Here is a 13,734-nt window from a genome sequence, read left to right on the forward strand (position 1 = left end):
GCGTGCGTGCGTGCGTGCGTGCATGCGTGCGTGTGTGTGTGTTGGGGTGTAAGTATGTGTGAATGTGAATCGCCACCTGGCATCGTCACTAACATCTCTGTGCTCCTGTCAGGTAAACCAGAGATTGTATCTCACGAGGGCCCGGTGGACGGACAGGTGCGATGTGTAGCTAAGGGATACCCCGCCCCACAGATCACCTGGTACTACTGTGAACAGCCCTATATGAGGTGACAACACACACATACTCACAATGGCATGCTATGATTGGACTTCGTTGATAGATCAAGGGAATTTTGAAATGTAACTGTAATTACTTAATGTTACTCTGAGAAGATATTTGTTTCAACCCTCAGTAAGATGGTTTCAACATGGTCTAATTATCTTGACCTTCCAACAGTAGAAGCAGATGTGGGATTGGACAAGCATGACTTGCTGGTGGACTGAAGGGAGATTACCCTTATGTGATTAAGGATTGGGCAGAGATGATTTGAGATTGGTTTGTTGGCTTTGCACGAGAGGACTGTGTTATGATTAGGGGATTGGACAGTATGTTCTAGGAAGTTCCCTTTCAGTCAGTCAGTCAGTCAGTATAACATACTAAGGGGAGTCAACGACCAATCCTATTCAGCTAAAGTAAACTGAAATCACGCCCAACGGGCCAATGGATGCCGAGGCTGCTCTCGGAACCCCCGCCTTCCTGGCTATAATCCCGAGGCTTGCATTCATTTACATAATGTTTTGATTTTTGGATTCCTGAAAGCTAACTACTTTCTGCTCTGCTTGTGTAGCTAATGCTTCCTTGTTTGTGTAGGATTTGTGAGCTGAAAACCCACTACTTTCTACTCTGACAGTTCTTCCTTGCTTGAGTAAGATGGCCAGTGGTAAGAGTAAGTTCAAAAAGGCTAAGCAGCTGAGTTTGAAAATCTGACCGGGGCATGTGGTTTCTCAATGAAAATGAAAGATACTCACAAGTGCTGTCCTTTTGCCTGCTGTGGAAACACGCTCAGCAGGCCTTAGTTCGGATCAGTTCGTGTGGCTATTGTCTCCAGCTGGGTTCAACTTCCTTTGGGAGTCACGCTGACTTCGTGAGGAAGGTTGGTGGTCGGCGTTGATAGAGGTGATCTAAGCCGAGTTAGGTTCATTCCGGTTTCTCTGGCAGTGTTCAGAGTCCGGATTCCGGACTATCCCTGATTGACTCTGGAGGGTTTTCAGAGTATGAATTGGATGACCTCAGTCCGGGGCAGCCAGAAGCCCCGGCTTTGGATTCGGCGGGGAGAGTGAACCATTGGTGGTGAATGCACCTTTGGTGTTTTTCTCCCCCTCAGTGGAGTTCCTCCAGGTTTGGGGGAAGGTGTTTACCTCCTGTCCCTGCAGAAGTGACTCGTTGCTTACCCCTGTTTAAAGATTCTGCCGATGAGTGGCGAGTTACTTAGCTCCAGAGGCTAACAAGGGGTCTATTCCTAGCTCAGAGGTCCCTGAACCAGGTGTGGGCGGGGTATCAGAACACCTAGTTCCTTCCCCACATTCGGACACGCGGTTGTCAAGAGTGGTGGATATATATTTTTTTTATTATCCCAGTCCTCAGGGTGGCATTCTGCCCCTTCAGGATATAATGTATGGGAGACTGGCAGCGTGTTCTATCAAGTGGCGGGCAGGCGCAGTTTCACCATGGTTGATGAGGACAGTGGTGAGGGGCTACGGTCTGCAGTTCGCTGTGCATCCTCCTCCTTTTCGTGGCGTCATTACGCCATTGGTCCTCAAGGTCCTAGTGCCTGTCTTGAGAGAGGCGATTTCCTCTCTCCTTCAAAAGCAGGCTATTCGGGTGGTTCCCATGTCAGAAGTACAGAGCGGTTAGTGCAGCCTGTACTTCTTAGTTCCCTAGAAAATTTGAATATTGCATCCTAATCCTGGACTTACATATTTTAAACAAGCACATCAAAGTTCAAAATGCTCACACTATGCTGGCTATTGCAGTCGGTACATCCCAGCAATTGATTCACATCCATAGATCTGAAGGATGCATATTTTCATGTGCTATACATCCTCCCCACCTATCACCCCACACCTTTTCTATGGCGGTGGAGGTGGCTTTGGCACCGCTTCGGTGCCAGGGGTCGGAGTATTATCTGGACGATTGGCTGGTCATATCCGAGTCAAGTGAACAGGTGGAGCTCCACACTGCCACGCTGGTTTTGCATATTCAGTCTTTGGGGTTTATAGTGAATCCCCAGAAAAGTTGTTTGACTCCGGCTCGGCGGATTCAGTTTCTGGATCTCGTAATGGAATCAATTCTGAATTGTGTTTTTGTCCCAACAAAGAAGGGTCGCATTCAGGCTCTGTCTGGCACAGTTTCAGCTGGGGCACTTGGTGCTTTTCTTGCTTGTGCCTGTGGTTATTGGGTCTGATGGCCTCTATGATAGCTGTGTGGCCTCTGGGACTTCTGTTGATGCGTCTGTTTCAGCACTGGGCGCATCTCGCCACTGCCATCAGTTGCTCAAGGTATTCTGTCATGCCTAAGGGTGTTGACTCCTTGTAGTGGTCCGCAATTGCTGTTTCAGGGGATTCAAATGGGCCGGGTAGTGTCCCGCAGGGGTGATCACGACAGACGTATCCTTACTGGTATGGGGAGCGCTGTGTGTTGGCTACTCGGATTTGGTCAACAGCGCAAAGGCCGCTGCATATCAACTACCTAGAGCTACTGACTGTTTTGCTAGCGCTGAGGCATTTCCTTTTGATGTTGGAGGGCCAGCATGTGTTGGTAAGGTCCGACAACAGGACGGTGGTGGCGTACATCAACAGGCAGGGACGGACGCTGTCTCTCAATCTCCTAACCTGGCCCATTATCTGCTCGTATAGAGCCGTGTGCATGCCCTGTTGCACAGGGCAACATATATTCCAAGTTTTCTCAATTTGAGTGCAGATTTACTTTTAAGGGAAGGTCCGGAGTGGGGACTGCACTCCTTGGTGGTGGCACAGATTTGGGACCGGGTCTGCATGGCCGATGTAGATCTTACGCATCGCGAGAAAACACGCATTGTCGTCTGTTCTTCTCAATGAGGGATCTGGGCGCTCCTTTGGAAACGGATGCGTTGGCGTATCATTGGCCTCGGCCTCTGCTCTATGCGTTCCTCTAGGGGATCTGATTCAGGCCACCGTGCAGAGGGTCCGTCAGGAGGGTCTGTTATTGATTCTGGTGGCTCCCCGTTGGCCCAGACAACCCTGGTTCCCGGAGATCATTCGCCTGCTGAGCGGGGACACGTGGGGGGTTCCATGTCGTTGGGATCTATTGTCCCAGGCGCAGGGGAGGATTTGGCACCCATGACTGAACGGTTGAATTTGATGGCTAGGGGCTTACCCGCAAACGTGATTACAGTCGGCCTGTGTGCCTCTACGAGAGAGTTATATCTATAAGTGACCTGCATTACAGGGTTGGTGTCAGAGGGAGTTTCTCCTTTTCAGAGCTCTTTGGTGGACATTTTGATGTTCTTGCAAGAACTTTTTGAGCAGGGCCCTTCTTTTTCCACATTGAACATTTATATGCCAGCCATTTCAGCGTGTCATGTAGGGATGAACGGCTCTGCCCCAGGGTCTCTTCCTCTGGTGGTGCGGTTCCTGGAAGGCGTGTGTGCGCTCGGAGCAGGGTCAAAGCCTATGGCACTGACCTGGTGTTGGTCCTGGATGCTCTGTGTGAGCCTTTGTTTGAACCATTAGAGTCTGTGGACCTGAAAGTCCTTTCCTACAAGACTGCCCTGCTATTTATGGCCTTGGTGTCAGCCAAGCCCGTTGGGGGATCTCCATACGCTATCAATACACCTTTCCTATTTGGAGTTTGCGCCTGTTGACTCCAAAGTGCGTTTACATCCTAATGCAGTTGCTCCCTAGGTTATGCCTATGTCTTACACTTCTTCCCTTTCTCACCTTCTCTGTTTGCTTTGTAGCATGGCCTGTGTCCGGTGCACGCTTTACACACGTATATAGATTTGAACAAGGATGTCCGTGTTGCGAACAGCTTTTCACTAATCCAGCTCGGGGTAGGGCGTTTTCTAAGCAGCATCTTTCTCCCGGCACTGCGCAGATTGTGCATTCATCCGGGTTACCACAGTTTCCCTGTGGGGTTGAGCCTTGGGCTGCCGTGGTTCGCCGATGAGTCGGCCCACGAATGCGCATTATCAAGTTACTGCATTTTCCCTGTTGTTTTGGACAACGGTTCCTTGTACGAGTGTTGACCGTTCCTGTGTGTTTTCCTGTGGGCTGTCGTAGTTCATCAACTCTGGTCAATGTTATGCAGCTCGCGTGTGAGCGCTTTACCAAATCACCACAGGTGTTCTCGTTTTAGACTTGCGATTACAGGTACGAGTTCTGACATTTCAGGCTCGTAATGTAAGTATTGTTCTTGGAACCATGGGGTCTATGGATTTGGGTTGCAGTGACAGCGTGTCAGTGTACATAGCCATGTTGCACGAAGTTCTCATGTCCCCATAGTATGTTATACCGAGTGACCAACTGAAAGGGAACAAACAGTTATGAATGTAACTACTGTTCCCTGAAGGCGGGAACGAGGTATAATATTTTGGCCTGTGCCGTCAGGGGGTTTGGGTTCGCTGAAGAGCGGTATTGAATTGAGGAAATGGATGTGAGCCCCGGTATTATAGCCAGGAAGGAGGAGCTTCCGAGCCTGGCTCTAGTCATTATCCTATCGCTTTCAATTATGATCAAATCGACTTAGAGAGCTGTCCAACTCAAACAAACATGCGTACAGTTACCTTTGAAATGTTTGTTTACATAAGGCACAAGGGTGATGGTATGGAATGTACCCCCCCATATATTAGTTTTATTGAGATTGTTTTCACTTCCTGTACCTCTAAGGTATTGTTGTTTTAGTAGATGCTGGAGGAACATATCCTTTAGTTTGGTGTGGAAGACTGGCATTGTATGGGGATGGACTGATTTAGCCTGGCACAGTGAGCTTTTATTTAGACATTTAAGACTGTACGCGTCATGCCCCAGTTCTGTCCAACGACTCTCTGTACCTGGCTGTTGTTTTGAGGGCACACATGGTGAACACATGGTCAACAATTCCTTAGTCTCCTGTTTGTTTACTCATAACAGCACCATCATCCATTTTACATTCACAACTGCTGTGTTTGTAGAGCCACATGAAACAAGCAACATTGCATTAAATCTACTAAGAATGACATCCAAATGCAGTCACATTAGTTTGGTTGACAGTTTGTCCCATCCCTCAGGTGCTCCCACCAGATGAACGCCACTCAGGAGGAGCAGGACATTGTCACGGTGACATTGTTGAGTCCCTCCTTTGGGAAGACGGAGGTGGAGAGCAGGCTGAACATCACCACGGGAAGATTCCACACGTTGGAGTGTGTGGCCACCGTGGAGGGAGAGCAGGCCTACACACTGTTCTCTATCAGTGGTGAGTTGTGGTGACATGCGCGCACACACACACATAGCAATATACAAATGAGTGGGGAGTTGTTGAGGGGGAGCTTGTAGATTTTTAAAATATATTTTTATAGATAATACTCAATACGAAAAAACAGAATTAATGTCAGTAATGCAGTACTAATTAAAGTCTAGGCTGTGTTACATTCAGGTCAATGTCACGTGTGCCTCCTCCCCGACCTCTAGGTCACCAGGCTGCTCGTTATGGCGCTCACCTGTCACCAGCGTTACTCGCATAATGACACTCACCTGGACTCCATCACCTCCTTGATTACCTTCCCTTTATATGTCACTCCCTTTGGTTTCTTCCCCAGTCGTCATTGACTCTGTTTCGTGTCGCTGCGTGGTTTGTGTTTCGTGTTTATTGTTTTGTTTATTTATTAATACACTCACTCCCTGTACTTGCGTCGCAACTCTCAGCGCACTCACTACAGTCAAGTCCATTCAGGTCGGACTGCTCAGCTCAGTCCTGCTCCCATTATGTCTGAGCTGAGGTGCAGCGTTACAGCTGGTTCTCTTTATGTGGCTCAAGGTCATGTAAGTGATCCGCACCATCAACACTCTTCAGTTCAACTCGAAGGATTTCGCAATTATAATCCGCTGAATGTTTACGAAAGACTTGGGTTTTTAACATAGATCTTTCCCATACACAGAGGTGCAATATTAAACATTGATTATAGGGCTGGAGTCTGTTATATAAACATAGGTGAGGAGAGATAACACAAACCTGTGTGATGTGTGATAATGTCTCATCACTTACTAGCAGAAATGATCATCAGTGGTAGGGGCATAGTGTAATTTTGGACCGCAAATTCAACTTTCTAGAACATCCTGATTATATACTGTCTGATGCGCTAGTCTAGTATGACGGCAGTTGAAACCAGAGTGAGAGGAGAGTTGTCTTAGCGTGGGTATGGAGAATGAGATTGTGATGGTGTAGAGGAGGAGGGGACGCTGCCTGGACACATCGGCCATGTGGGTGGCATTATGGACGAGGAGTGTGTAGCCAGGCAGGACAGGCTTGTGGGAGCTTGTGCCCAGGCCTTAGTGCTCATTGGAGCAGGGAAGACACGCAGAGACTTGCAGGGAAGTCTGGACAACAGTTGGAGTCTTTGCCACCCTGAATGTTTAAACACTGTGGGAATTTTGGACGTGGCCAGCCAAGGAGGCAGGAAGCTGTAGGGAAAGAATAAAGGGATGGAGGGAGAGCTTTAAAAGCCACTGACAGGTTTACAGAAGATTAGTTCCTGCAGACTCTGCATTCTGAGATGATTTGAAATGGAGAGAAATCCTCTTATGGCTAAAGAGCTTATTACACCTAGTGTACAGAGCTAGGAAAACAATAACACCACAAACCGCTACAGTACACAAAGGAACAGACGACTTATTATACAGCAGTTTTACACAACAACAGCAGCAGTACTGCGTCATGCTGCACAACACCACAGCATGCTACATACTGTGCAGTGCCTTCGGAAAGTATTCAGACCCCTTGACTTTTTCCACATTTTGTTTGGTTACAGCCTTATTCTAAAATTGATTAAATGATTTTTTTCCATCCTCAATCTACACACAATACCCAATAATGACAAAGTAAAAACTTTAATTATATTTTTTGCTAATTTATTATAAATAAAAAACTGATATCACATTTAAATAAGTATTCAGACCCTTTACTCAGTACTTTGTTGAAGCACCTTTGGCAGCGATTACAGGCTCAAGTCTTCTCAAGTCTTCGCGCCCTGACCCGGGCACGAACCAGGGACCCTCTGCACACATCAACAACAGTCACCCACGATGCATCGTTACCCATCGCTCCACAGAAGCCGCGGCCCTTGCAGAGCAAGGGGAACCACTACTTCAAGGTCTCAAAGCGAGTGACGTAACCGATTGAAACGCTATTAGCACCACCGCTAACTAGCTGGCCATTTCACATCCGTTACACTCACCCCCCTTTCGACCTCCTCCTTTTTCCGCAGCAACCAGTGATCCGGGTCACGGCACCAATGTAACAGTATAACTTTACGTCCGTTCCCTCGCCCCGGGCGCAAACCAGGGACCCTCTGCACACATCAACAACAGTCACCCACGAAGCATCTTTACCCATTGCTCCACAGAAGCCGCGGCCCTTGCAGAGCAAGGGGAACCACTACTTCAAGGTCTCAAAGCGAGTGACGTAACCTGGCTATGTTTTTTGGGTCATTGTCCTGTTGGAAGGTGAACGTTCGCCCCACTACTTCAAGGTCTCAAAGCGAGTGACGTAACCTCAGAACGTTCGAACCACTACTTCAAGGTCTCAAAGCGAGTGACGTAACCTCAGAACGTTCGAACCACTACTTCAAGGTCTCAAAGCGAGTGACGTAACCTGGCTATGTTTTTTGGGTCATTGTCCTGTTGGAAGGTGAACGTTCGCCCCAGTCTGAGGTCCTGAGCGCTCTGGATCAAGTTTTCACCAAGGATCTCTCTGTACTTTGCTCCATTCATATTTCCCTCGATCCTGACTAGTCTCCCAGTCCCTGCCGCTGTAGGGATGATGCCAGGTTTCCTCCAGACGTGACACTTGGCATTCAGGCCAAAAAGTTTAACCTTGGTTTCATCAGACCAGATAATATTGTTTCTCATGGTCTGAGACTCTTTTGGTGCCTTTTGGCAAACTCCAAGTGGGCTGTCATGTGCCTTCTACTGAGGAGTGGCTTCCGTCTGGCCACTCTACCATGAAGGCCTGATTGGTGGAGTGCTGCAGAGATGGTTGTCCTTCTGAAAGGTTCTTCCATCTCCACAGAGGAACTCTAGAGCTCTGTCAGAGTGACCATTGGGTTCTTGGTCACCTCCCTTCTCCCCCAATTGCTCTTCCTAGATACAAACATTAGCTCTAGGAAGAGTTTAGGTGGTTCCAGACTTCCTCCATTTAAGAATGACGGAGGCCATTGTGTTCTTGGTGACCTTCAATGCCGCAGACATTTTTTGGTACCCTTCCCCAGATCTGTGCCTCGACACAGTTTTGTCTCTGAGCTCTACAGATAATTCATTCGACCTCATGGCTTGGTTTTGCTGTGACATGCACTGTCAACTGTGGACCTTAAATAGACAGATGTGTCCAATCAATTTAATTTACCGCAGGTCGACTCCAATCAAGTTGTAGAAACAGAGTTCAATTTCAAGTTTCATAGCAAAGTGTCTGAATACTTATGTAAATAAGATATTTCTGTTTTTAATTTTTAATAAATGAGCTAACATTTCTAAAAACCTGTTTTCGCTTTGTCGTTATGAAGATTTGTATTTATTTGATCCATTTTAGAATAAGGCTGTAACATAACAAAATGTGGAAAAAGTCAATGGGTCTGAATACTTTCCAAAGGCACTGTAACTATAACAGGAATTATGTCGGTAATAATATACAAAGACATTAACAAAATACAGAAAATAAAGTTTGACTCAAATAATAGGATTACTTTAGAGTGATTACCACGTAGCACTCTCCACATCAGAAGCCTAATATAAAGCCAAACATTAGATCTGATCTCTTTCTGTGTTTCTGTCATTCTCTCCTCTCTCTAACGTCCTTCACTGATATCTCTTTATCTCTCTGTGTTGTGTGTTTGTCCCTACAGAGAGAACAGTGCCCCATGAGCTCTTCACCCCTCTGCTGATTGGCTTTGTGTCAGCAGCGGTCCTCCTCTGTGTCATCCTCGTAGTGCTCTTCTACAAGTACCTGCAGGTAACTCACCTCTTCTCATGCATGTCACACCCACTTCTACTGCTGGTTACACACCTGAGTATAAAAATGACACACAGTAACTCACAGCCAACGATAAGGTACAGTAGCTCACCATAAACTGTGCTGAAGTACCATGATTGATGTGAGTTTTGTGGCATCCTCTGTGCTTCTCCTAATATAAACTCCCTGCTTGCCTCACAGAAACCCAAATACCAGATCCAGTGGAAAGTCATTGAAGGTATCCACGGAAACAACTATGTGTATATTGACCCTACCCAGCTCCCATACGACCACCAGTGGGAGTTCCCCCGGGACAAACTGCGTTTCGGTGAGTTCCTTGGCTTTCATCACACTCAGGAATATCACAGTTAATCATCACCAAGCAGGGAGGTTGCCCCAGACATTTTCTACAGTATATCCATCTCTAATACAGGACTGTATGATGTTTAGTTTGTTTTTAGTATTTCCCAGGTCTATTTAAGATGTGTAGTATCAAGCCATAGCAGCAGCTGTTGAAAGTCTGTTTTTGTTTTGGTATTTGGAGCCAGCCAATGTATCTTTGCGGTCTCATAATGATGGATGCACACCCTATTTGCAGACCAATTGGTTACACTTTTACACTTTTACAATAGCTGTGAGCACACACTAACTGCACGATGTATTTAATGTAGCTGTTTTCTTTTATAAACAACCTCAACCCCTCCCTTTAAGCAAATGTTCTGTTGTTTTTTTTAATTTTGAAACCACCCCAAACAGGATTCTGCGTGTCCTGGTGTCTGCTTGCCCCGCCCTTGCAGGGTAAACCTGGTGATCGTTGGTGCAGGAAGCAGGGGCTAGAATGTGGGAGGGGAACACGATGGAATAACATTAGTCTGTCTGTGTTCCATGTCTGTCTGCAGGGAAAACTCTGGGCTCCGGAGCCTTCGGGAAGGTGGTGGAGGCTACTGCTTATGGAATGTCCAAAGCTGATACAGTGATGACAGTGGCGGTCAAAATGCTCAAACGTAAGACCGAAGTGATGACACAAGTGATAATAAAACATTTCAGAGTAGCTGCTTTGACGAATTCTCTGGAGTCTTCTTCCGGATAGTTAAACAACCGAAGCTTCTGCGTATGAGCGGTATTCTCTCCCCTTCCGCTGCAGCAACATATCAAAGACACGCAGGACACAGACAGGCAGTCTAAATAGTGATTTAATGTTGTTTTTTCATCATCATTGCAAACATTGATTGATTAAACAGGAGGCAGAGGCAGTCAGTTTTTAACGGTTCTATGTTAGTTGTGGTTAAAACGCTGATTGTTTTTGCCCCAATGCAGTGTGTAGACTGTGTCCTGCTTGTGCTACTGAAATATCCTTAATAACAACACACAGAGAAAGTTGTAACCTACATCCTAAATTAGCCTACAAAATACACTGAGTGTACAAAACATTAAGGACACCTTCCTAATATTGAGTAGAGTTGTCTTAATGCTTAAAAATCCTTCTTTGGCCTCCTGAGTGGCGCAGTGGTCTAAGGCACTGCATCGCAGTGCTAGCTGTGCCACTAGAGATTCTGGGTTCGAGTTCTGTCGCAGCCGTCCGTGACCGGGAGACCCATGGGGCGGTGCACAATTGGTGCAGTGTCGTCCGGGTTAGGGGAGGGTTTGGCTGGCAGGAATGTCCTTGTCCCATCGCACACTAGCGACTCCTGTGGCGGGCTGGACGCAATGCACACTGACATGGTCGCCAGGTGTACAGTGTTTCTTCCCACACATTGGTGCGGCTGGCTCCGGGTAAAGTGGGCATTGTGTCAAGAAGCAGTGTGGCTTGGTTGGGTTGTGTTTCGGAGGACGCATGGCTCTTGACCTTCGCCTCTCCCGAGTCCGTACGGGAGTTGCAGCGATGAGACAAGACTGTAACTACCAATTGGATACCATGAAAAATGGGGTAAAATACAATAAAAAAAAATAATGAATCCTTCTTTAACCGGTCTCCTCCCCTTCATCTATGCTGATTGAAGTGGATTTAAGTGACATCAATAAGGGATCATAGCTTTCACCTGGATTTACCTGGTCAGTCTGTGTCATGGAAAGAGCAGGTGTCCTTATTGTTTTGTTCACTCAGTGTATATATATTTGTGGAACGTTCGTTCAAATCGCAGCTAGTTTTTATATCAGCTGTTCAGAAATAGAGACATAGGCTACATCATCATGTCGATCAGATGACTTGATGATAAGGGTTCAGAAGAGGGTGAGTAAAGTGAACACATGCGCACAACGTGATTCGGTTCTTTAGCTCTGGGGAAGAGGCTTCCAGGGTGGCGGTACGGGGTGGGTTACCTTCGGTCGCGCAGCCTCAGACAAGTTTAATAGCAATAAAAAGAGACACATTTTGGTGACAAATCTGTTTATTTTATCGTGTCTGACTAATCAGACCTGGTCAATTCACAGTCAGAGACAACCCCTGGCCCTAATTATGAGTGGTGAACACCCTCAACAGATATTTGACTAAATATATTTCAGTAGCTATTGAGTGTGTGTGTGTGCGTGCGTGTTTGCATTGATGCATGTACGCTTGTGACACTGACAGCGGCCAGAGGTGTTTGTGCTAGCACGAGGTGAAACTAGCACAAGCAGATTTCCTTTGATGTTTTCTTTGATGATGACTTTGAAGCACTTTAAAATGATCACGTTCTGATGGTTTTTCCACAGCCAGTGCCCATGCCACTGAGAAGGAGGCGCTGATGTCAGAGCTGAAAGTTCTCAGTTACCTTGGAAACCACATGAACATCGTCAACCTGCTTGGAGCCTGTACTGTTGGAGGTAAGGGGCAGAAGGTCCGGAGGAGGAGAAGAAGAAGAGTTTATTCAAGACTAGAATTAGGGTTAAGTCTATGGTATCATCAATCTGAATGGTGTGGGTAACTGGTTTGTCAGAGGTTTTTGAGAAACAGTAATAACCTGAACACTCCCCCCTTTTATCACCTATGATTGTATGGCTTGTTGAGCATTGGATCATGCTTTATGATGTAGGAGTGGTGATCCTGAAACTTGCTGTGATTGTATTGGTGTGTCTATACATCAGAGTATTTTGTTTATCTATGTTTGTCTTGTGTGTGTTGCTTCTTTGTGTTCTATTTCTACTCTCATGTGACATGGCAATTGTGCTCCTTGTCTTCAGGCCCAACCCTGGTGATCACAGAGTACTGCTGCTTTGGTGACCTCCTGAACTTTCTGAGAAGGAAGAGAGAGACGTTCTTTTGCTCCAAGCTAGGGGACGACTGCTACTACAGGAATGTCATGCTGCAGAGGGGAACAGCTACAGCTGGGTCAGTATGGACTTTTTACAATTACAAGGAGAGGGTGGTAGTTGAGTGGTGTATAATTATCACAGCATAGTATGTAAGGTATGTATGTACTGTTGCTTATGTCATCTCACCTGCTCACGGAAGTAAATACCACTGTCGTTTTTGAAAATTCCCCAATTGAACTTAGCATGAAGCACTCTTTGTTGTTATTGAGAAAACATACTTACAGTAAATGTATCTGGAGATTCATAATTTATGTAAGGGAGGATTTCCTACCCAGTGTGTAGGAGTAATATGTAGTATTGGCATGGCAGCTGAACTGAGATCAGACTGCTCCTTTCCTCCTCACAGAGACAGCAGGAATGGCTATGTGGATATGAGGCCTTCTGTCACTGGCGTCCTGCCAAATGGCTTCTCCTCAGAGGAGAGGCGCTCGATGCGCAAAGCAGGCAAGCCATCCACTCTGATATTCATTGATAATTGTCACATTTATCATTTCAGAGTGAATTTATACAACCTGCAATGTATCTCCCTCTATAAACAATGAAGCTACCTTTCTACACAATGCTGTTCACTCTATACATCTCTCTAATTATTTTGCTCCATCTTTCTCCTTCTCTCAGGTGGTTCCAGTAGTGAGCCAGATGTTGTGAGTGAGATGCTCCATGAGGACGGTCTCTCTCTGGACACAGAGGATCTGCTCAGCTTCTCCTATCAAGTGGCCAAAGGCATGGACTTCCTGGCTTCCAAAAATGTAAGCCCTTCATGTCCTCACCGAAGATCTCCTGTCCTAATAAGCTCCTGAAACCCCTCACCACCAGCTTTCTAGAACAACAGGTCTATTTTGTACTCTGCAATTCAGTCCAGCTAGTTAAGTCCATGATGGTAGATCATGTTAATGTCCAACCATTCTCTGGAAAGCACCCTTTCCACTGGTATTATTGGTTCATTGTATGAGATTGAATTTAGACACACACTAAACTAAGCTACACACACACCACACACACACAACAACCACACACACACACACCACACACACACACACACACACACAACACACACACACACACACACACCACAACACACACACCACACACTACACACACACCAACACACACACACATTAGTTCCATCCCTCTTTCTTTCAAACAACACCAGGATCCATTTCCATGGCTGGTCAAGCAGGTCCAGGATGCATGTTTTGAGCATGCTACTGAAAAATGTTATAAGGCATTAAGGCAAGCAGACACCAGACTACAGCCAGGCCCTG

At 46.4% G+C, this 13,734-nt stretch overlaps 1 protein-coding gene across 1 annotated transcript in view; it reads left to right on the plus strand.

Annotated features, from left to right (window-relative positions):
* kita (KIT proto-oncogene, receptor tyrosine kinase a) overlaps nt 1-13,734 on the plus strand; it is a 37,649-nt gene that overhangs the window by 17,598 nt on the left and 6,317 nt on the right. The window contains 9 exon segments of the mRNA XM_070446192.1: nt 113-227; nt 5,247-5,431; nt 9,072-9,178; nt 9,380-9,506; nt 10,078-10,182; nt 11,870-11,980; nt 12,338-12,485; nt 12,816-12,913; nt 13,088-13,231. Coding sequence (XP_070302293.1) covers nt 113-227; nt 5,247-5,431; nt 9,072-9,178; nt 9,380-9,506; nt 10,078-10,182; nt 11,870-11,980; nt 12,338-12,485; nt 12,816-12,913; nt 13,088-13,231 — 1,140 coding nt within the window.

Source organism: Salvelinus sp. IW2-2015, linkage group LG13 (assembly GCF_002910315.2).
Source record: "Salvelinus sp. IW2-2015 linkage group LG13, ASM291031v2, whole genome shotgun sequence".
NCBI lineage: Eukaryota > Metazoa > Chordata > Actinopteri > Salmoniformes > Salmonidae > Salvelinus > Salvelinus sp. IW2-2015.